At 33.7% G+C, this 25,791-nt stretch overlaps 1 protein-coding gene across 1 annotated transcript; it reads right to left on the bottom strand.

The window, feature by feature from the left end:
* Positions 1–5,860: 5,860 nt before the first annotated feature.
* Positions 5,861–15,522, bottom strand: LOC144432849 (putative arginine--tRNA ligase, mitochondrial). Its single transcript, XM_078121144.1, has 14 exons — positions 15,487–15,522; positions 14,410–14,521; positions 13,468–13,551; positions 12,518–12,612; positions 11,402–11,541; positions 11,103–11,264; positions 10,375–10,448; positions 10,153–10,259; positions 9,577–9,822; positions 9,133–9,257; positions 8,380–8,554; positions 7,922–8,092; positions 7,010–7,073; positions 5,861–6,466 (listed from the first exon to the last, which is right to left on the bottom strand). Exons 1-14 carry the CDS (start codon positions 15,516–15,518, stop codon positions 6,380–6,382), a joined length of 1,674 nt encoding a protein of 557 aa, XP_077977270.1. The 5' UTR covers positions 15,519–15,522; the 3' UTR covers positions 5,861–6,379.
* Positions 15,523–25,791: the final 10,269 nt, after the last annotated feature.

The following is a 25,791-nucleotide window of genomic DNA, read 5'->3' on the forward strand; positions in this document are numbered from 1 at the left end:
GTGTATACTATTTTACACTGTATTGTGTATACTATTTTACACTGTATTGTGTATACTGTTGTACACTGTATTGTGTATACTATTTTACACTGTATTGTGTATACTATTTTACACTGTATTGTGTATACTATTTTACACTGTATTGTGTATACTATTTTACACTGTATTGTGTATACTATTTGACATTGTATTGTGTATACTATTTTACACTGTATTGTGTATACTATTTTACACTGTATTGTGTATACTATTTTACACTGTATTGTGTATACTATTGTATATTGTATTGTGTATACTATTTTACACTGTATTGTGTATACTATTTTCACTGTATTGTGTATACTATTGTACACTGTATTCTGTATACTATTGTACACTGTATTGTGTATACTACTAGTATTTTATACTGGACTGTACACTTGTGCCTCTTTTTACTCTGATGAGATCACTTTCACCAAGCTATGGCAGTGCAACTACTTTCAAATACCCTTTTGCGGAAAAGTATATATACAGCAGATTATAGAGTCCAAACATAAATCAAGAGATTCTAGGTCTGGAAGCCTGCTTGGACAGCTACAACATAGTGCAATATCTAGAATACTATGCATAGCTACGGAGAACCAATATCTGCTAAAAAGATTACTCTTGGGTGACAATTCTCACCTTAATTATTTAGTCCTTGTGCTCAAAGGTTAGATGTTGTATTTCTCTACAGTTTCATGGGACAAAAGTGAAGTAAAATTTAATGGACCAAAAGTAAAACTACAAAGTCACTCTTCAAAGATTCACTGATTACAAAATGGTGGTTTCCATGAGACAGCATGGAGAATTTATAATGTAAATGCTAATTGAACACAATAGAAATTCATAAAAATAACTGTTACATTCACTCTAATTTATATATGTACGGAGTTTTAAGTTTCAACCTGAGAAATGATTTATCCTGTATATCTTGGTAATTGTTCTATAGTTTAATATCTGGTATTGGTGTAAACTGTCTGATAATGTATATACCTTTACTGTAAACTACAGCTAATATTTAGAATCAGTTTTAGTATAGTTAGTTAGATGTGGTGAATCTCAGATGGTATTATATATTTATAGTTGTATATTTTATGTGTCTGTTATATTTTGGTATGAAACAAAGATGTTACTTTTTATTAGGACTAAAAATACAGTGCCAAATGTGATTGTGATTATTATATATTTTGTAGGAAAAGTCGACAAATGCTAATAAGAGTAGTAAACAGTAAGTACATATCATATAATACTTGAATATCGGATCACATTTTGTAATTATTCAAATTATTGTGTAATTATTCAAATTATTGTGTAATTATTCAAATTATTGTGTAATTATTCAAATTATATTGTGATTATTCAAATTATATTTTAATTATTCAAATTATATTGTTTGTTATAAATAATGATTCAGTATATTGTGAACTATTCATACAATAATCCATGTACGGTAAAAATGCAGAATTTGAAAGATGTGAAACAAAAAAAGGGGAGTAATAGAACAAAATTAATTGTACAATTGAGAATTCAGCAAGGTATGAAAGTTAAAAGTATGTGAGAATGAAGCTCCGTACTGAAGCTGAGTTTCCTAATATGTAGTCTATGTACACTTTGTTCAGTGTGATTTCTATCATAAAATAATATTCAAGGTAAGTTTTATATGAATTTAATCTTTTGTTGAATTTGTCATCAAATATTGCCGCAAGATTTAATATGCCATAATTATTTTATTATTATCATTGTGTGACCGGGGTCACTAAATGAGTGCAGTGTAGAGATGACTGTGGTGTAGAGATGTGTTATACTCTGTACAAGACTTTATTCACACAAAGTGTAGACAATAGGAAACAAACCTACAATGAGTATACAAAAAGGAAAGGTATAAGAAAGTTTACACAGCTCAAAGTAGATACATGATAAGGTGAACATGACAAAAATTCTTTAAATAGGACTAATTAAAGTAAACACAAGTATAATGAATTATAACTACTTGAACTCTTACCCCGCACATTGCCCATTCTGGAAGTGTCACAGAGTGTGTCTCGCCTTATAAATGCTTATTTGAATAATGAACAACCCAAGGTGCGGATTCACCAGCTGAAAACAGCAGGTGACCAATCAAGAGAGAGAGAGAGAGGAATCAAGTAAATGTCATAATTTATTTGAAGTTTTCTGGGCTAATTTCAACCAAACATAATATGCTATGAGTTATAATTCATTTACATGCAATTTGAATTTTTTTGCCAGCAGCTTTATTGTAGCATGATTATAGAAAATACAATCAGCATTATTGTGGACACATACTGACCCGAGGTATTTGTTGTGCATTTCTGATAATAAACAATCTAACAATCTACAGAGAGTCACATCTCTAAATAAGATGAGATGAACACTGTAGGCCAAGATACAATAAGGGTCAAATTTTATTTTAAAAAGCTGCAATTATTGTGATCATTGTCATCCAAAAATAAATGAAATTTTATAAAACTTAGAGGCTATATTTCAGTTGTAAGTTACTATAGATGAGGTCATTTCATATGACAGGTGTAAGTAGATGTTGCCAAACAAATTTGAAATACCCTCTTTCTACATTGTTAGTTTTTTTTATGGAAAAGTGTATAAAAGTTTATGTTAATTAATTAATGCAAGTATTGTACAGTAATGTGTGCTTAGTTGCAAGAATTGAAGTGTGCAATTTTATAGATATGAAGTTTCAAAATGTATTTTTTGTTGTAACTTTTATGTATTATTATCTTGTATTTTAATATTTTTGTAGAGTATCAGTATGGATTCAAACAGAGTAAGATACAACTTTTTGTCAGAACATGCTTAGAGATCACTTGAATTTACACCATATGTTTAATAGCCTATGTCAGTTATATAAAACCCATGCCATGCCAGCACATCCTGTCTGAATATGGTGTCTGTATGACAAAGTCATAAACAGAGAGAGACTTGTAAAGCCAAGGTACACAGACTAAGTACAGAAAACTATAATAGTTACTGTTATTATTTGTTGCTAGTATACTAGCCCAGAGACTCAGTTGTCTGGCTCGGAAATGTTGTTTGCCATAACAAACTGGCAAGCCAGTATGTCAAGTCAGATAGCCAAGTCTCTGGGCTATACTGTCAAGCCAGTATGTCAAGTCAGATAGCCAAGTGTCTGGACTATACTGTCAAGTCAGTATGTCAAGTCAGATAGCCAAGTCGCTGGGCTATACTGTCAAACTAGTATGTCAAGTCAGATAGCCAAGTCTCTGGGCTATACTGTCAAACCAGTATGTCAAGTCAGATAGCCAAGTCTCTGGGGTATACTGCCAAGCCAGTATGTCAAGTCAGATAGCCAAGTGTCTGGGGTATACTGCCAAACCAGTATGTCAAGTCAGATAGTCAAGTCCCTGAGTAATACTGCAATACTGATGCTAAAGTTTCAATACATGTAATTGTATGAACATGTCTTTTGTCAGTCTATGACATTGCATGGCAGGTACATAGCTTACATTTATTGAGATATTTGTTGTGACTGACTGTGAATTCAGTACTCAGTACCATTGTGTACGTTGATGTACAGTCAAAAATAAAACTGGTATTTTCACTGTTGGCTATGCAAATGAAATAAATTGAGATAAAATAGATCCTAAAACGAAACTAATCCCAGATGAAAATAAGCATGTTGTTACACACTTTTTGAACATTGGTATTCCACTATTTTTCCCAACCATCGCAAGTTCTGAGGTATCAAATAACTATTCAAATTAGTACCTTACCTATCAAATAACTATGCAAATTAGTTAGGTATTTTCACTGTTGCTTATGCATATGAGTAAACAATCTTTCGAACTACTTTATGTTTGTGAATATTGCCGGCGACCACTCCTTTGTACATGTAATATTGTTATATGGAAGATATTTTAGATTCTGTCCTACCGTCCATGGGGTTCTGTTATAGTATTTGCATTGTAATCAAGGTACATAAGTGTTGCATGAGTTTATTAAAATATTGCAAAGTATTAAGAACTTAAAATAACAGTTTTTCCCCTTTAAAAAACTTTTGAAACCCACAGGGTCATTTTCATGTCATGTCTTTCAATGTAAACAGACTAAATGTAACTTTAGAGTGAATTTACTTTCTCGATACATTTTCCTTACAAGTACTAAATGTCATAAGACACCCAGTTTTGTTGTAAATGTCACTGATGTAAACATCCATCATGTTAAAGAGGAGTGTCACTCCATGAAATGAAGTCACTTTCATAAACTATAGGTTTTTGAGAATCATATCATGATTTTACATCACCTACAATTACTTTCAATTTCAGAGAAACATCTAGTTCATCTTGTGCTTTTATAGGGTATCTTTGTTGTGGGCTATTGCATCATGGGAGTCTGCAGAAATAATATGTTCATGATTGTGCAATGAATATTCACAAGATGTTCCCAGGGGAGATGTTTGACACTGAAGGGAATGGGCACTCAGGAGTCATGAATATTCATTGTGCAACCATGAACCTGAACCCATAGCTTCTGAAAATGTCTGCATTGCCTTGAGTGGTGTTCCCCTTTAACATGACTTTGTTTATGGTAATACAGAAGACAAAACATGTATACATACATACATACATACATACATACATACATACATACATACATAAATGCATACATACATACATACATACATACATACATACATACATACATACATACATACATACACACACAGACAGACATATACACACATACATACATACATACATACATACATACATACATACATAGACAGACATATACACACATACATACATACATACATACATACATACATACACACATACATACATACATACACACATACATACATACATACATACATATACATTGAATGTATAAATGTATTGTTTTTCCTCTTGCCTCTATGTTCAGTACTATGTATAATAAATGTTCCTGTACATTAATTTTGTTCTTAAAATGTTGTGAATTAAATTAATACAACTGTTACGGTTTCTTTTCAGCTTTGAGTACCTTACCTCAATGTCTGGGATCATCCAATACTTTACAACAACATTCCTCTAATTGTTAGTGTGAAGACAGTATAAATTATCTATGTTTTGCAGCTGAAATGCTAAAGATGCAAATAAACAATGTGTGTGCTCTACAAAATATATTGTTGGTGTTTTCTATATCTAATGTCTACTCAGTGTGTGTTATGTCAAATATTTATTCAATGTGTGTTATACAAGATGTCTACTCAGCATGTGCTATGGCAGATTTCTATTCACTTTGTGTTATGTATCTATAATACTAGGTGGGAATTTTGTCCTAGGGTATTTTCTAATTTGGCAGAATAGATTATATATTAGCAGAAAAATATTAGCAGAGTTATGTTGACAAAGCAGTTCTACATGACATTTGTCGGATCCATCGCTGTCGATGCCTGTTGAGTGCTACTCATATGGGACAATTTGACTTATTCTCTATTCAAGTTGTGGTTATGCAATATTATGCCATATCTATAATAATAATGAGCAGGAGTGTTGTCCATGGATATTTTCCAATTCAGCTGAATGGATTAGAAAAATATTAATGGAGTTATGTTCACTTTGCTAAATCTGGTGCGCCCTCTTGTGGTGATTACCTGAGAAATGGCTGGAACTTCAAGTAACCAGCTGGAATATGGCATAATGTAAAAGACAGCAAGTAAATCAGAATAAGGAGGCAACCATACATTGTATTCAATATTTAGCAAATTCTCCAAATTCCATTCTTTTATTTACAAATATCACAGGTTTATAACCATACTTGCAAAACTATGAATGAAGTCTTTACAAAGTTCAACCCATTTCGCACACTCAATTTTTATGGTACTTTTTATCATCTTTTATCAAATATTTTGTTGTAATTTTCAAAGTAGAGATTCTTAATGTATATTGTCTTGGAACTTTTACTTGGACACCTCACTTGTCTCGTTGATCATTTTCTCAGTCATTCTGTTATGTGCAATTCACATAACATGTAATGATTATGTGTGTTATGGTACATATGTTCTACAGGTAATTACTTTGTTATTCATATGAATCACTAATATTTGATGTGATCTTTCTTAAATAACTTTCATAGCCACAATAATTATAAAGTCGGTGTTCTGCATTGAGTGCAGAATTCATTTATTTGAAATATCCAATTTGTTGCTGTCTGCATTCCAAACTTGAGCCAGTGGTGAAATTTCAAGTATTACTTGAAATTTCAGGTTAAACCTCATTCCATTGCTAATGTCTGTCTTGCCATTTTGAATAACTACGTCTTGTCCAGGGGTAAGTAATCTCATTCCATTGGCTAGTGTCTGTCTTGCTGATTTGAATAACTACATCTGGTCCAGGGGTGAAATTCCAAGTAACCTCATTCCATTGGCTAATGTCTGTCTTGCTGATTTGAATAATAATAGCCTAGCCTGAAGTTAAAACAAAATAAATTGATGATGCAATTACTGGTAAATGTACATGTCATTATAGACTCGTGTTTCATTTGTCAGCTGATGCTATTGGCTACATGTATATGCCTTATTTGCCAAAAAACTCGTCACCCAGAGGGGATACTACAATTGGCATCAAGTTTTCACTCCAGAGATGTGTTTACAAATTCGTGCACTCTTTGATCTTGTTGCACAAAGACAACACATGACTTGCAGGTTTCTATCAAACCCTTCACAAATACAACACATGACTTGCAGGTTTCTATCAAACCTTGCACAAACACAACACATGACTTGTAGATTTCTATCAAACCTTGCACAAAGACAACACATGACTTGCAGGTTTCTATCAAGTCTTGCACAGAGATAACACATGACTTGCAGGTTTCTATCAAGTCTTACACAAAGACAACACATGACTTATAGATTTCTAACAAACCTTGCACAAAGACAACACATGACTTGCAGGTTTCTATCAACCCTTGCACAAAGACAACACATGACTTGTTTACAATGCCTTACCTGTGCTACATTGTCTGGACTGCCTTTTACAATTAACCTTTTATGTGCTATTGATGCCAGACGACTACAAGAAAACAAAATAAAATTTGAATCTAATCCAATACAATAAATATCATTTTCTAGTGACATAATATTTCATAATTTTGGGTCTCATAAAATTAAGATATCATGGAATGTGATAGTCTAGAAATGTATGTTTGGGCTCATTTTCTATGACCTCTCTCTCCACACATTGTCAAATGGACAAATTCTACCAAAAATCAAGCTAAATCTGCCGCTGGGGACAGGGTACACAGCGCATGTCAGTAGTAATCCATCACACACTGACAGATGGTTGTAATTGGTTACTTCATTCAGTTTACGTAACTCAATCTCCAGTCTTGAAGTAAGTCACATGAGAACATGATGTCATCAAGTTTATTTGTTAATGCTCCAATAGCATTAAACTACTGCTTTCAGTGGTAAAAACGGAATGTTGTAAATAATAACCTTTATTCATCCAAATAAATTCAGAAATTTGTTGAATGGTCGCCACAAGAGCAGCGCCCTAGTGTTGAAGAAGCAGGAGGAAACTGGAGAACCTGGGGAAAACCTGCGTTGTTCTGTAGGGTCAAACTGAGCATCACCCTTCTTACATACAGACCTGGTTAAATTTTAACCCAGACTGCAGAGGTAAGAGGCGTACGAGCTAACCGCTTGGCACCAACAACCCATAAATGAGTTTGCTAATGTTGTGCTAAAGAAAGTAATTTGACTATATGGTGGAGAGAGACATCATAGAAAATGAGCTTAGGAATTAGCAGACTAGGAATTCAATGGCGTACATACAAACATAATGAACAACTTAACAGTTTACCCTATGTTTCCATTAGGCTTCCTATTTGTTTCCATTCATAAGTAAAGAACACTTACCTCAGTCGGAAGAGGTAGCCTACAATATATTTGGGTTGTATATCTTGGTAGGCATTACACACAGCATCTTCATATGCAGCTATTTGCTGTATTAGTTGTATAGCTTCTTGCTCTACTAATGGTGATGTATCACATGTAGAGTTCAATGAAATTCCACACAGATTTTCTATACTGGATAGGACAAAAACAGGTAAGTTAAAAAGTATAATTAACGTAAGAAGTTTTAAACTGAACCCCCCCCCCCCCCCCCCCCCCAAACTGTTACAATGATCTCAACTGGTATTCCAATTAGTGGTGATGACATTTCATTGATCTTCCATCATATGCTGCATATTTTTCACTGGCCTCAATTAACTTAATGTGATGCATGCTATGTACATTGGGAATATTTCATGGCTTTGCATTACATATTGTGTACTTCTTGTTCTAGGCTCAACATGATGTAAAATCCTACTTACCTACACAGCCTTGCATGTGTGTACTGTAAATAAACTCCAGTATCACCATGACTCTGTAACACATGACCCCAATCAAACTTGTAGTCAGATTCTAAGTTATTCTTCAGGTCAAAGGTCACAATTGCACTGATTGCTAACGTCTCTGCTACATCTTCTAAAATCTCCACTTTAGTAGCTGAAAGGAAGTATACATAGACACTGTCTAGTGTATATGTATCTGGTCAATTCTTAAAAAGAGAACTAGGACATGATAATAGGGGGTTAGACACTTGAATGGAGTCTCTATGTATTACAGTTTTTTAGGTATGCCATAAATATTGCTTTTTAACTGCAAATATGGCTGCCATTCGGTCAAATATGAATATATTGCAAAACAAAATGACCTGCATATGTCCCATATGATACATCACTTTTGTGTCAGGTTTGAAAGAAATCAGATATTGCATTTTTGAAAAAAAAACGACATTTTACAGACACACTGACGAACGGATGGTACCAATTGTAATAATCCCTCTTTGGAGGACTAAAACAGGAATGGGTTGGTAAGTGAATAAACATTTTACAAAATATATACAAATATGCCTAGCAACAACAAGCCCATAGCAACAGTTGATTTTACAGTTGTGCTACAATGCCATTGGCATTATTTTCTTTAATGAAATAAATAATTGTAGCAAATGAACTAGGAAGATTTCTATTGGTCAATACACTAGGGTCAATGGGGATTAATTTATTAAGGAAAGAACTTCTTACTTTGTGAATTCTTCATATTTTGTATCATCCTAGTCTTGGCTTCATCCAGAATGTCTTGTAAGAAAACCACTTCACCTTTTCTTGTACTCATACCTAATACTTTGCCAAACCTAACATGCTTGCACCTGAAGGCACAACATTTCAAATGATAACAAAGTAAGTTAAGTTACTGATCCATACAACTGTAACAGTTTAAACCAATGGTAATGGATAGACATTATATTAAAAATAGATTTCTGTGTTTCATTTCACAGTCTGCCAGTACCACGATAATTTAAAATTCTAAAATACACCAAAAATTATACTATAGAGTAAGGTTGTGAACTAACCAGAGCAATTACACATGGTTTCAATAAACCCAACATCAGTCATAATAGCAACAATAAATTGACTTTGTCAGAAAATTAGACTTTCCTAAGTTTCTTTAGTCGTGACTATAATTACCTGTCTTCCCATGTGTTTCCCATCACCTTCAAAGTTCCAAATAACTGTTTGAAATGTGCATCCTGGCCTTTATCAACAACATAGTACATCCTGTCAAAATGATGGTTGTCATGACGATCAATGGCTGCTGCAATATCCCTAGTGATGTAAAGGGTTGTACCATCACTCCTGACAAGAGTGCTGTAAAACTTCTTAGCTTGATCAGGTGACATGTTAGGTGACAGGTCAACGACCCCAACACCTCGTCTGCAAAGAGTATAAACATTCCTTGCTGTTATTCTCCATATCAAATAGATTTCAACGTGTATTCTTAAATGTACTTTAAATTTAAAATTGATTGCAACGATAAGAATTTGATTGATTAGAGATTTAAAATATGTTGTTTCTTGTGTGTGAATGAAATTGAGAAAAAGTAGCACACATAAAGAGAGCAAAGAAAAAGAAGAACCTGGTACCGAAGTCAACTTAGAATTGAAATATATTTGACAAAATACATGTAAGCAAATATACTCATATAATAACTATTAAAAAATGTCAGCAATTATTTTGATAAAACAATACTTAAGGTCAACTTACTCTGTTGTTACAAGAAGACCACATTGTTTGAGTTGTTCAATTATCTGTTGTGCTTTCTGTCCGTACATCGATTCTCCAGAATATACATCAAAGTACACTCCTAATCTCTACAACATAAACACAACAGACAGTATCGATATCATTATAGGTCCATACATCGATTTTTCAACTATGGACATCATACTTATAGTATATTTTTTAGCCATTTTCTGATTCTCTCACCTTGTATATCTTGGTGTACTCTTTAATACTCAGATCTCTGAATCTCTGCCACAATGAGATAGCTTCTTCATCACCTATGAAATAAGAAAATTGCACTGAATTTATAAAATAAAGTTTTTGAATCTTTGAAATCTTTTTCAAACCAGCACATGGTAACACTAGGGTATCAGGGCTCCATGGTGATCATTCTACAAATTTCTGAATTTATTTGGACAAAGATAGACTATCATTGCATTATATGCTTTGTCCTGTTGACATCAAAACATAGTAACAATTACCTTTATTTGCCAGAGGTCGAAAACAAAAGAAAATTTACATATCAAATGAGGAAAATGAATTAGTCAAGTAAAGACATCGGCAACTGAAAAGTAAATAAAAAAATAACTTTAAACTTCTGGCTGGACCACAAAAACAGTTTGTTCAAATAAGTCGGGTTTGTGGCCCAAAGAAAACATACATTGATATATACATATAACATAAAAACAAAAAGCAAAACACAAAACAAAAACAAAAACAAAAAAAAACAAAACATATGCATGAATTGCAATGTCTTAATACAAATAATTATGCCTGTTGAATATATTACAAGGGGCAAACGAGGGTTTATAACAATGTTTCAAAATAATTTATCTAGTAAATACTGCTTTAATTGGGATTTAAAAATAGATCTTATTCACATTTTTTTCAGTTGGTCACAGAAAAGAAAAAAGAAGTGAAATCAAACTAACCATGTTCTAGTTTCCTGAAATACTCCCTAGCTTTGTCAAAGACAGTTTCATCCAGTGCTGCTTCTTGATTAATTCTGACATAGATATTAAATAAATGTTGTATAGGATTACTAGACAATTCACTTTCTGATCCATACCTTGCAAAACCAACTCCAAGAAGTCCTAGAAATTTAAAAAAAAAAATTTTTAGGTAAACATCACACACACACATTTTGACATGCCTATATAGCACTACAGAATTTCAGTTCAGTTGTACAACAAAAACAAATATTTATGTGTTGATAGCCCAGATAACTTACCAAATTGCACTCCCCAATCACCAAGAAAGTTCATTCTAATGACATCATGACCAAGAGCCGTATTCAAATTAGCAATAAAATGACCAATCACAGTTGATCTTAGATGGCCTGCATGGAAAGGTTTGGCAATGTTAGGTGAGCTGAAAGAGAAAGCAGGAATTCTCAGTTCCAAATGTGAACTACAAAAATAGTGTCATTTGAACGTACAAACCCTTCTTACACTACTCTGCCAAGAAAATACAACCCATAACATCAAAGTAAAGCATTTTCTGTATGTACCACAATCGTTTATAGCATTCATATCAAGTGTAAAAGTATACTGTTTCATTTGCTAATTGACCACATTAGAAAGGCCACATGCTGGGCTTGTAAATAAACCACACTTGATATGAATGCTATAAACGAGTGTAGCACATAGAGAAAGTGCTTTACTTCACTGTTACGTGTTGTACTTGTAATGTATGTTGTACATACTGTGAATGTATTTATTTCAGCATGTATAAATTTAAGCAGAAAGGCTATTTTTGACCCTTTGGCTCCACTTGTAATTTTGGCATATGAAAAACTTGGACTACAGTGCATGTTATGTGTAGTCACATTATTTTTGTAACTTAACGTATTGACTGTCACCTTATAAGGATCAACAACCATGACAGGTGGAAAGCTTTAAAGGCCCACTTAGAAAAAAAAAGTTCAAATTTAGGCATGAAAAAAGTATTATCTAGCTGCTACACCCTCTGGCAATTCTGTTCACTTTAAAGTGACCACATAATGCATAGCTCAAAGGTACTGTCCATGACTTGCATGAGCTGTACGTCTGAGGTACTGTCATCTGTGGCTTTTGGTCAGCAACCTTTCAAGAGCAGGTCTGGGTCTTACAACAAGACTACCATAGACTCTACACAATGATTTACAAAAACATATCAACTTTTTATTCAACATTCACATATGATTATAATCTAAATAGTAAACAGAAACAGATGACATTACTACTTGATATAATAATATCCAGAAAGGCAGCAATAAAATCATATCTATTGTCTTTCATTTGCTTATCTTCATTTAATAATCAATTGGTTTGGATTTTCTTAAGCCTTTTCTTTACAAACACCTTACCTGTATTCTACAATGACTTTATCTCTAGGACCTGCTACTAGATCACTTTTTAATCCAAATCTTTGTCGTTCTCTAAGCACTTGTTCCAAAACACTCTGTTGATCAGAAATATTATACATATGTCAACAATGTCAAGCTATGATGACTGAGTATATTATGAGTATAAGATAAACAAATGTACACATTTTTTACATCATTTACACATTTTTACATCCTATATTGATTATCATGCAATCAAACATTTTGTGCTATTTCACTTGTAATGAAATACAAATTGTGCTGACAACACTGATAAGCTACATTCTGAATGTGAAGCTTTGGTCAGGAGTAATGGAGTTGATAACACAGTTAAGATTTTAACTCAAATAAACTTGGTCAACAGCCACCATATAATTTAAGGTCTTATATATATAAATAACACTGAAGGTCTTTAGATGACCAACTCTATGTTCTACAAACAAGAATCTGCTTGCAACAACAAATTACACACCAGTCGCCTAGGCTATGGAGGTCGTTCATTCTCATATGTTTCCTCCAAACTATGGAACTCTTTGTCACTTGACTTTGCCAAGCCTCCCGTACAGATTGTTTCAAAACAAAACTGAAGACTTAATTTGTTCACCAAAGCATATGGTGTGCTTTAGGCATTCAGCGCTACGGAAGAGAACACTGGTCTGCAAATCGACACGATAGAAATTTGATTGATTGATTGGACTGACTGATTGATTGATTGATTGATTGATTGATTGATTGATTGATTGATTGATTGATTGATTGATTGACTGACTGACTGACTGACTGACTGACTGACTGACTTTCTGACTGACTGACTGATTGATTGATTGATTGATTGATTGATTGATTGATTGATTGATTGATTGATTGATTGATTGATTGATTGATTGATTGATTGATATAAAATTGGAGATCTTAGATGCATTTACCCTTACCTTAGTTAGCAAGGTTTGGTCAACTTTGAAGTGAAGAAAAGATTTGTCTGCCTTTACAGCTTGTAGATGGTCATTACATATAACCTGTAAAATTATGAGAATATACATTCACCAGTGCATCATAACTCAATAACATTGATTTTTAACTATAAATATGGCAGCCATTTAGTCAACTTTGCATATATTGTAAAACAAAATGATGTGCCCATTTCCCATATGATATGTCACCTTTGTGCAAGATTTGAACAAAATCGTGTATTCCATATCAGACAAATGACTTCCTATGGATGGACAGATGGATAGACAGAAGCCATTATACATGTACCGGGTAGAAGGCCCCCCCCCCCCCCCCAACCTTGTGGAAACTAATAATCTCAATCACTATACATATTTTAAATTATAATCTGTCTGCAGACCATTTGTTACACTTACTGATTCAAAGATTTATACAAAAAAGAAGACTTCTAAAAAAAAACATATATACACACACTTACTTACTTGCTTACTTACATTACCTACCTTACTTCTTACTAACAAACTAATGAACTAACTCCACCAAGAAACTAAACTAACTAACCAACCAACCAACCACATTAACTCACTAACATCACTCACTCACTCACTCACTCACTCACTCACTCACTCACTCACTCACTCACTCACTCACTCACTCACTCACTCACTCACTCACTCACTCACTCACTCACTCACTCACTCACTCACTCACTCACTCAGTAACAAACTAACTAAACTAACTATACCTAAAAGTTTATGATTTTTTTTTACATGTTCCTTTGATTTGTTAAATACATGCTTTATTGATAAATGAAACAAATCTTATAGTTTTTGTTCACTAGTGAAATGGAATTCCACACATGTATATTCACTTCTGTATTTTAATTCTGACTAATCAAAGATCAAATATGATAGTCTGTATATTACCTGTCTTGCTAATCTCTCAGCCCTTTCATCTCGAGCTCTGCTGTCCTTGTCCTGGAGGAATCCTATATTGGCCAGTTTTTTTAATGACACGGAAAACTGAAAATTTGTGTTCCTAAAATCATAAACCACAATTTTTATTGTTATGACAACTTTCTAACTGGAAAATCAGCTCTTAATGTAACAATTACACAAAGAATTATTATAATAACATTTATTTGCCAAAATATGTAACATTGAAATACATAATGTACACTGATTGAAAGTGACCTTTGTGAAGAAGATTGTATGTATGTACATGGTATAAAATGATTTAAACATTCTAGTAGTGAACAACACTGGTCTAGTTATAAATTTGAAAGACTGCCCTCTATGGCAAAAAGATGTATTTTGGGTTCCACAACTGAGTGCACGTCATATATGTTGATTGTTATTGTACTTCTTGCACTCTGATGGCAAATTTCATGATTGAAATTGTTCACCTCTAAAATTCACTTAATAAAGTAAATTTGTAATTGATAGCCAATGAAACTGAGATCATATTGTTTTTTTGTAAAGTACAGTCAACATAATATCATTATAATAATTTATAATTGGTAAAACAGTTGGATCAACACAATGTCTGAGACATTATTCAAAATAATGTCTTCACCAAATCTGATATCCGGCCATCCAGATAACTACCTGTCAACATCTGTGAGTGTTACATTGTAACATTCTGTCTGTACCAAACAACTATCATTGATACAAGTTACACATATTTCAATGACATTTCCACTAAGCAGCAGAGTCAAAGGACAATAAATGATGATTGGTTTAATGATGTTTCATAGACTGCACTTTGCACAAAGCTATGATTTGGTTTGTTGTAAGCACTTTCATACTATCTTTTACATCCTGAATAAAAACATTACAAGTGAATAACAATGACAATGTCAATATGATATCCATCTGTATAACTACCTGTACATGTACTTAAATTTCCAACTTGTTGATTAATGCATAGACCCTACACCAACGTTGGTGTAGGGTCTATGATTAATGATAGCATCTTAACATAGTAAGTTATTATATACTTACATCTTTTTTGTTACCATTGCAACATTTACCATTGGCACCATTTCTTCTTCACCAACCCCTACTGCTTTTGCCAGCTACAAGAATAAGAAACAAGTTTGTGGCTTTATTCTAGTAAAATGTCAATTGTTATAGGAAAGCAATTAGTAATAGTATACTCTGTATGCATCAATCCTGTTGTAGTACTTCACACCCACCCAACCCCCTCCCTAACTCCCTCCAACTACCCTCCCATCCATCCATCCCTTCCTCCCTCTCTCCCTTCCTCCCTCTCTCCATCCACCCATGTGTCGACAGCAGTTCTATAAACAATAAATATGAAATGTTTCACAAACCTGTTTTGCAATTGCCCGGCGAAAGACAGTGGCCATGTTCCTAGTGAATGAAATGTCACCGATATGCTGTCGAATTGTAACGTGTAGGATACGGTGAACTCTGAACAATGTCACTCATGTGCTACAACTTATTCGAACATCGTCGATCTTTCAACGTTGTGCCGCGTCAACAAAAATAATCTATGTGTTCTGTCGAAACTAATTATACAATAAAAGTTCAACAATAGTTAGCTCTCGTTAATTCATTGAAATTCTATGAGAAAACAACAACAGATTCGGGTGGTCTGTCCAGACAGTCTGCGTTCACTCGAGTTACCAGATTCAGTGTGTATGCGCTTGCGTAGTACCAAGTGGGGAAACCCTATGACGTCACTCGGTATTCCTAAAAATGGCGGTGGGCGGCGAAAGTGGTACAGTGCTCAGACTCTTCCTCTGTTTCACTATTTTCGTGGATGTTTTGCCCGTGTCATATACCAGTCTCGAAGGTGAAGAAATTGGAAAGTTCTGGGACTCAAAATATCGAATGCTATATGATACCACGAGTTACAAAAAGGTAATTTTACATGCTTTCGTTATTTCATGTACGAGGCAGTTCTGTGTTGATCAACTTGATGAGATTGACAGCTATAAATAGATGTCCGCATCTATTCGCACTGCCTTCTACTGCTAGTGTACTGCTGCCCGCCATCTCATTGTATTGGCCAACTTCACTGTTTTCAATGTTATGGTGACACAGTGCTCTTTGCTGCAAAACAGGATCATCATGTTTTGACAAATTGTCGTTTTTCCTTCACATTTTGCAGTTCTTTGTCGAAATAAAATAAACCGGAGACAAGTTAATATTTAACGAAATATGATTACGTCAGAGATATGTTCGTATCTAATCGCTGATAATATAAAGTTGTCTGTCCTCCAACAAAACAAACCTTATTTAGTTATTATCGTCAATCAATGAGACACACCATGGATCTATTATCTCAATAATAGATACATGAACAATTACACATAATCTCCAGATTTGTTCAATTATCAATTCCCATCAGTAAAGACAGACTGATAAGTCTGTGCATACTCTCATTACAACAACGAGACACGTAATCTGAAGTTGTATGGGTGGATTATGCCACCCATACATAGTCTGTATAGAATATAACATGACTAAAATATGAACGATGTCAGCACTTTTACTCCATCTTGCTTAAAACTAATATTAGAATATAATTATTTAGATATGGCAATATTTTTTAAAAACACTGTTACATGCTATACCCTCCAGTAGCTCCATGTACAAGTTAAACATGTTTTGTAAATTGTTCATACTATACAGTTTTGTATTATTTTTGAATTGTAATACCATACCACAGTCTCTGCTAGTGTGAGTTGAGTAATAAAAGAATAAAAGAATTGAATTGCCTATGTAGATGGACACAAAAATATGTAGAGAAATATGTAGAGAAATATGTATGGATATAATATGCTTATTTATTTGTAACAACACTATTCAACAGTTCATATCCTTCACTGGTATAAATCCTCAATCCACACAATATTGCGTGTCCCTGTGCAATACAATATATAACTCTACTGACTGAGTTTGTGAATTCCTTCATTACTTTCGCCATGGAAGTATAACCCCACAGTTCTATATAACCTTTGTAAGTCACGTTTATTGGTACCTACATTGTTCAATGTTGTACTCAATGGTAGGCTCTGTTTCAAATACAATGCAGAAATTGTTTGACAGTGTTTGTATGAGTGATGTAAATTAAGCTAATCTGTGAAAATAGGATTACAAATAACCTTCATCCTATTTTTGTACTTTTTACTTTTCTCTTCAATTAAAAGCTGTTATGTACTGGTACCCATTGATAGATATAATTTTCTAAAACAAATTTAGTCACAGATGTTTCAAGTTCTTGTTTTCAAATAATGTAAATAATCTGCACTTGTCAGAGAAATTCAACACTAATGTCATTATTGGATAATGTTTATTTACAAAGTAAACAACAATGTTTCATGTTTCAGAGTTTCAATTTTTTACTTGTTTGAGTTTCAGTATTTCATCTATGTATTAGATAAACAAATTATGTACTTGTAAGTATTGTACTGTACAAGACTAAATTCTGGTGGGGGAGTGAGATTGTATATTGGCCTTGTGATTGGCTACTACTGTTTTCTATGTAAACACATAAATACCCTCTTTCTGGTTAAGATCACTACAGACGTCATCTGACAATGCAGCTGTTCAGCATAGCATAATCCTGACATAGATAATTCCCTGAGTCATTTGAAATAAAGAAAAAATATTCTCAGTGCAAAAAGTTCAGTATAGATCAGTTTATGGGGAATTTTTAGGTGGTTTTTATAAAGAAAAATGCTATGTTTTTTTAATTGGATATTACTCAGAAGAACATATTGAATTAAATGAGAATTACCTGAAAATGTTGAATGGAATTTTTATCTTGGAGTTGTTTGTTTACTGTCTGAGTGAAGTGAGTGTGTGTGTATGTGTGTCATATTATCTGTGTCGTGACTAGCCAGCCTGGGTCTTAGCAACAATTTGTTTACAATTAAACATCAGGGAGTGAAAGATTACACTGTGATCAATAGAGAAACTTGCTGCTGGTAGGTAGTTTCAGCACAGTTTGAGACAGACTAAGAGATACAGTTGGTAAAACATTGTTGTACATGTACACCAGTAGCCTAGAATCCAGGCAGATGGGGATTTTAAATTTTGAAATAATGAATTCAAAACCCCTCCCACTGTTCCACATGGATTCCATGCTAATATACTGGTGATTACTTCCACTAGTGTGCACACAAACCAGTGATATTTCCACTGCACTACAATACAAAAAACATTATTGCATACCTCCATGCAAATTATATGCAAATGAGGACATTCACGCAGTCTGATGAGTTTATAGAAATTTGTTGTTTTCAATAAACAGATTTTATTTATTCCTATCTTGTGTTCTTTTTTTATAGAGTTTAGAATCCAATTCACAAAATATTTATGACATATCACACGAAGAAACCAATTTTTATGAATTTTCAAGAAAAAGAAGACAAGCAAATAGTGCAGAAGAATTGAAAACCTTGGTGGAAGATATAGTCAAAGATGTAGCAGCTAAAGTAGAAAGAGATTACCCTGTAAGTACAATGAATGGGTAGTTAGGTGGAAAAAAAATAATTGTGTTTCCGATAACATGGCCTCAGAAAATAGGGTAGGTAGGTCAGGATTTTATTTTATTTTTTATCTTTTTAATTGTTTTTATTTTTGAAAAAAATGTTGCTTTGATGAAATATGTACAGATATCGGCAGAGAAACATCAAAGATAACAGACGTGCATCAAGGTCAAGATGAAATGAAGAATTTCTCTCTCTTTTTTTTCAATGTTTAGGGTCAGAAGCTTAAACAAGTGGTTGGGTTATCGGAAACAGACAATTATTTTTATTTGGACTTAGTAATCTGAGTACATTCTACTACAGTGGCAGTCAAGGTTTTGGCTTGCTAAGACAGGAATTCACTGTGGTAGATTACACAAGTAGATGATAGTGGTGTCTCTGTTGTGAGGATAGAATCACCCTGTATTCAAGATAGTATAAACACTGAAAATTTCCCAAATAGTACAAATTGCAAGATCATGGAAATGATCAGAAATGCCACTCTACTATGAGTATAATTAAACCAATGACTGTCCATTATATAGCTTATAATATCAACAGGTTGCAACAATAGTTTTAGTTTGTGTCTATGTTACTTAGTAAGCCAAAACCTTAATTGCCATTGTCATACATATATGGTCATGTGTTTGTGTCAAAAATGATGAAAATAGGACTCAAGAACTACACTGTAGGCTGTAGCATTTTTTATTTTAATGATGTTCATTACTGAATGTAATGATGTTCATTTGTAGTACCTCAAACAAAAAACATTTCAAATGACTTTGATGTTGATGCCCCTACATCAATCCATACATAACTATTTAGGGGAAAAATTACCCATTAGGCTAATAACCCATAATTTTCAATTATATATTTGTGGCACACACACACATTGCCAGCCACCATCCCTGGGAATTCCATATCCTTGTCATAACATTATTTATTTATTTATTTATTTATTTGTTTATTTATTTATTTGTTTATGTTTCAATCTCCTGTGTTTGAATTCTAATTTGTAGAAGGAAAATGTAAACATCCTTGAAATACATATTAAACCATACCCTGTTTTGTGTATTTGAAGTAAACCGTGTATCTCTTTTATCAGAAAGACTACAATCTATGATGTCATACATTAGGCATGTCAGTACACTTTGTATTTGTAAAGTCTGTCATAATGAATAAAATTTATCAATATCCCTTTTGACCTTGTGAAGTGGCCTCACAACATATAAATATTACCAGTTAATTGTATGGAAACCTTCATTGTAAGGTAGTTATTATCAATCAGTATACATTTGATTAACAATACAAATTTCAATCAAAATACTATGATAATGTTATTCAATAGATATTGTGTTTTTCACTGTCCTTTGGTGTAATCCATCACTACTTTGAACACAACGTGACAACTGACAAATACAGCTGACCCTATGAACCTAATTCAATGCATTAATGTAGGTACATATTTGCATAGAATGGAACTCATGCATTTATATAATTGTGTACAGTACAAAATTAATGGAAATTCTATCCGTCAACTACTAGAACTGTATTTTTTAATCTGTTGATGTTGACATCAACTAATATTACCCCAAGATATAACCCAGAGACTTGGTTTATCTGACATGGCATATTGTACCAAACGACAATGTCATCAAGCCAAGGATAGTACATAATATGAAGAATGTCTAATGTACATTGTGTATGTCAATATACTGCATTTATTTGACATTTGGTGCTCTGTATTATCCACCTTTAATATTATGGTTCGATATATGATGTAAACAGTAAATATTACCAATAATGGTTCTAAATTGTTAATTCAAATATCAGGTAGAAAAAGAAACCAGTATTGTTTAGACTTTAAGTTAATATTGTGTTAAATATTGTTTGACTTATGACCACAGTTAATAAAAATACATCTATGTACAGACATGCAGGGATGAAACAGTACAATATAATACCAGCTATTTTCTACCTGCTGTACTGTGTATTTCTTAATTTAGAAACATTCACATACATGGTGATAAGGTAACTGACCTATGTCAGTATTTTTATTAAGGACAGTATAAAGCAGATAAAATCTTCCAGGGCTCCCCAATAATAATACCGGGGTTCCCAAACCAAATTTTGGTAGATTGTATGGGAACTATGTAATTTTTATCCCTTCCCCCATGCTGTTACTGGAGTTTGCCAACCTTGTCAAAAGCACTGTATGCTTGTAGACTTCTAAAAATAGCCATTTTGAAGGTACAGTTGTTGGTTCACCTAGATCATTCATCTTGTTGCTAAAATCTGTGTTTGATGACAACTCTGAAGTAAATTATCTCAAAGGACATCTATCTTACACACATAAGTAGCATCATGAGCTGACAAATATACCATATTTCAACATTACGTTACTATAGTAAATGCTCCAAATAAAAATTAACTTATCATTGAGCAGAATTCTGAAGACATGATGACTGTGTGAGTGGCCTGGGCATTCAGTTTACATCTGTTTACATCTATTAGGTCATTATGTGATACAGCTGCCAACAGACTATCTATCCATCTTTCATTGTCACTGTACCAGGTAGTTGTCATCACCAGTTGACTAATAGTAGTAACACATTGTTTGCTAATAACATAACACATTGGGAAGAGAAATTATGATATTGTATTTTAGTGGCAGGATTATGAGTTGCAATAGACAAGGAAAAAGATAACTCACTCTGGTTTTGACATTCCTATGAATATTAGATATTTTTCAAGGGATCAAGAAATGAAAAGTAGATTTTATAGCCAATAAGAAAGATATTGGACAATGTTTGTGATTAGATTAGATCAGATTAGATTCGATCAGGTCAGATTAGATTAGATTAGATTAGATTAGATTAGATTAGATTAGATTAGAATGATTTATTGGCCAAAGCAACTAATACCAAATTGGATTCTGCCTTGGTGTTGTTAAAACCATCAAAGCGACTGACAAAGATAAAGTAAACAATGCAATTGATTCAGTACAAAGCTTATATAAATTATGATAAATATATTAACATAAAAGTCTTCACAAATCAGAAATCGTAAAAAGTGGTAAGACTTGGGTAACATTTTGTATATTGACTAATTTGGCATAAAACACTATCCATAAAATACACAATTGTGGATTTGAATGACCTAAAATGTTGCCTAGAAGGAAGAAACTGGAAAAGCTTGGGTGTTGGGTGTGATACGCCTGCAATTTGTTGGTTTTTTTGTCCTTTTTTGTTTTTTGTTTTTTTATTTGCCTGATAAAAGAGCGTAATACAATAATTCAAAAGAAGGTATACTAAATGTCTTCATCAAATTTAAAATATCTTATATTGCACAGTGATTCTCAGTCAAGGTAAAATTACTATACATTATTTGTAATTTTACATTTAAAATCAGAGCAATTAACTTTTCTGTGTAATTTTCCAGATTGCCTTGTATGGATCAAAGTGTTCATCATTGGTCACTGTTTATAATGGTTGTCTTGGCAACACTCCAGACATTGCTCCAGATCCAAGCTACAGTGTTCCTGTATCCATGACAACATCAAATGTTCATTTCAGTGGTGAAGCAGAGGCAGTGTTCTATGCAACAAAACACAATGAAGAGTTAAATAGGGTAAGAGTGGTCACTGTGTGCTTGGTTGACAATTTATTATGACTTAATTCAATATAAAATGACTTGTGAATGCATCCCGAGTAAAAGGGGATGTTTTTACCTGAAGCATAGATTTTGTATAAAACGTTTAATTCGAGTTTCCGATGTAGCTATTTACCGATCAGGAAAGTTATCATTATTCAGTCTGCATGCAGAGTTTACTTGTTGAATTAGTTATAGTTAATATACTACAGGTCCTTGCCAGGATTTAACAGGGCTGTACGCCTTGACGTTTAAGCCTATAGTGTCTGGTTAAACCCATTAAATTGGCAAGGACCTGTAGTATTAACAAAGTTATACTTCAAATTTGACAGGTTTTTAGGTTTATTCAACAATATGTCGGCATTATCATGCAGCTCTATTACATAACCTCAAACACTTCTTATCATGTTAATGAACAAAATGAATATAAAAACCCCAACTTTCACAAATAGCTTTTTAGCGTCCCAGTCAAAGGGTTGGTCTAAGGACAGCTAGGTACTTATTCAAGACCCGGCCAAGGTATAGATGCATTTTTTACACACACTTTACTGAAGAATGGGTACACAGTGAACGAAAGCAAAGTCTTAGATGTGGCAGCACATGTGTGTACAGAATTGATGGACAGGGTCGTTGTGATAGTTAACAAGATTGAGGACAGTTTCATTGACTCTTCGAGGACAGTTTCACTGTGGAATAATTGTCCTATTAACTGACAAGTGTCCTGGAATTTAGACCATTGTTGAAACAATGGGATGAGATGAAGAAGAATAAAACTACCAGGGTACTTATGCAGAATTTACCTGCTAAATTACTAGTTATAATGTGCTCTGTACACTTATATTATTTTTTATTTGTTTACCTCAATCTGTATTTTTATCCTAAAATAGTATGCAAAGAGGGTGAGTGATCTGCTTGTAGAGAATGAAGCTATATACGTTATAGCTTGCTTTAGCTTTCTTAGTTACTTCAATGAGGGGTTTACTATTAATGGGATGTTTGAATTGCACTAAACTCTAATTCCTATGTTAAACTTCCATCTCCAGACAAGGTACATTTACTTCTATATTCCAGCTTCTAGAATACCAGAACTCCAACTTCCAAGACTCTATTTCCTAAATGTAGAAATGGATGATTTCAATATGATCAATGTAAATCTACTTTCTGGCCCAGTGTCTGTAGACTTTTTAAATTAAAAGCATGCTTATGGTGAATTGGGTTCAATTAAGGTTTTATCACGTCCTATCTTTCCAGCACATATTCTAGCAATTAAGATATTACTAGCCTTAATAGTAATAAGCAGTGAACAAGTTACTATATGTGTCATGTTATCATTTATTTCCACTGTTCTTACAAGGGTGGTGAGTTTGAGTTGCAGTGCACAAAGATTTTTAGATAGTTTATTTCCCCAAAGGTATATCTTTCCCATAATTACTTTCATACATATATCACAGTACTAGTTTAGTTTTAAGTTGAGGCAAACTGTGACTAAAATTTGAATCTCAAGATCTCTCTTCAAAGATTCAAAGCCACATATAACCTCTATATTCAAAGCCATGGTCTAAGCCTCTACATTCTAAGCCATGGATAACCTCTATATTCAAAGCCATGCTAAGCCTCTACATTCTAAGCCATGGATAACCTCTATATTCAAAGCCATGGTCTAAGCCTCTACATTCTAAGCCATGGATAACCTCTATATTCTAAGCCATGCTAAGCCTCTACATTCTAAGCCATGCTAAGCCTCTACATTCTAAGCCATGGTCTAAGCCTCTATAGATTGTTAGCCATGGATAACCTCTATATTCTAAACCATGCTAACTTAAAGCCTCTAGATTGTAAGCCATGGTCTAAGCCTCTAGATTGTTAGCCATCATGGATAACCTCTATTTTCTAAGCCATGCTAAGCCTCTACATTGTAAGCCATGGATAGCCTCTACATGTAGATTGTTAGCCATGGATAACCTCTAGATAGTCTCTCATAAGCCTCTTTCATAGGGTATCCTTTATTTTGTCATGTATCAAAGGACAATGGTTTTTAGCTCCGCTGTCAGCGAAAGCTGAAAGCGTAGCTTTAGGTATAGGTGGGTATTGAGGTATAGAGAGTAGAGTGAATCATAGGTGTCCGTCAAACTTTTATATTTTTACTATCTACTCCGGAAGTGACAGTCAGAATTCTTCGATATTTGGTGTGCATGTTCCCTGGGGGGAGGCTATTCAGATTTGTTCATGCCAAGTTGATCTGTGCCATTTTCAATTTTTTATGATTTTTTTTCATAAAATGTCATTTTCATCAACTCCTTGAAAACCTCTTATTAGATTGCTTTGATATCTGGCGTGTTGATGCGCAGGGGGTAGCTTACTCAGATTTGTTAATTTCAAGTCAGCACATCCTCATTTTTATTTTTTATGATTTTTTTTTTGTAATTTGAAAAAAAAAATGAATATGTTAATGAGCATAATGACCGACGCCATATTGGAAATCAGTCGACGAGACTTTAAGTAAACTGCCACTTTTCAAAAGACACTATTGACGTCAAACAAACGATGTAATATGTGCTATAGTCATAATTCTACGCATTGGGCGCCCAAATGACAAGCGTTTGTTCGAAACAGGGTTGTAAACTTCAAATCAGTCCGCAACATCCTCATTTGCATACTCTATCCTGATTCGACCAGAAGCTGAAGGTGACCTCATTTGACCGAGCGATTTTCCACAGCAAGCATCTTGAGTATCAACACAGGACGTTCTTGGTACTCACTAAAATCACACTTCAGACCCACTATAAAAGTGTGATGTTTTCAGATAACATGTAACTTGTGGTTAATTCTATATTGTCGTGCAATTTGGAATGACAGTGAACCAGAATTCAGACAACTTGCGTAAGGAAGGGCATGCCAGACATGCGGTTGAAGTTATGGCCGACAGTTCACATGTAAAGTTAAACGACATGAACGTGTCTTGCCTTTCCAAAATGCAAATATTTGGCAAGTAAAAATAATTAAAATAATTACAACTTTAATTTGGCTTTAGACTTTGCATTATGTTTTGCGTATCTTTCCCCGTTTTACATGTAAATCCGAAAAGGTTCTCTCTCATCATGTCATCAGTGTCAGTGATCATACCGCGCGGGGCTGCTTTGAGTACGAGCGAAGT

The sequence above is a fragment of the Glandiceps talaboti genome, chromosome 3, assembly GCF_964340395.1.
Source record: "Glandiceps talaboti chromosome 3, keGlaTala1.1, whole genome shotgun sequence".
In the NCBI taxonomy this organism is placed as follows: Eukaryota; Metazoa; Hemichordata; class Enteropneusta; family Spengelidae; genus Glandiceps; species Glandiceps talaboti.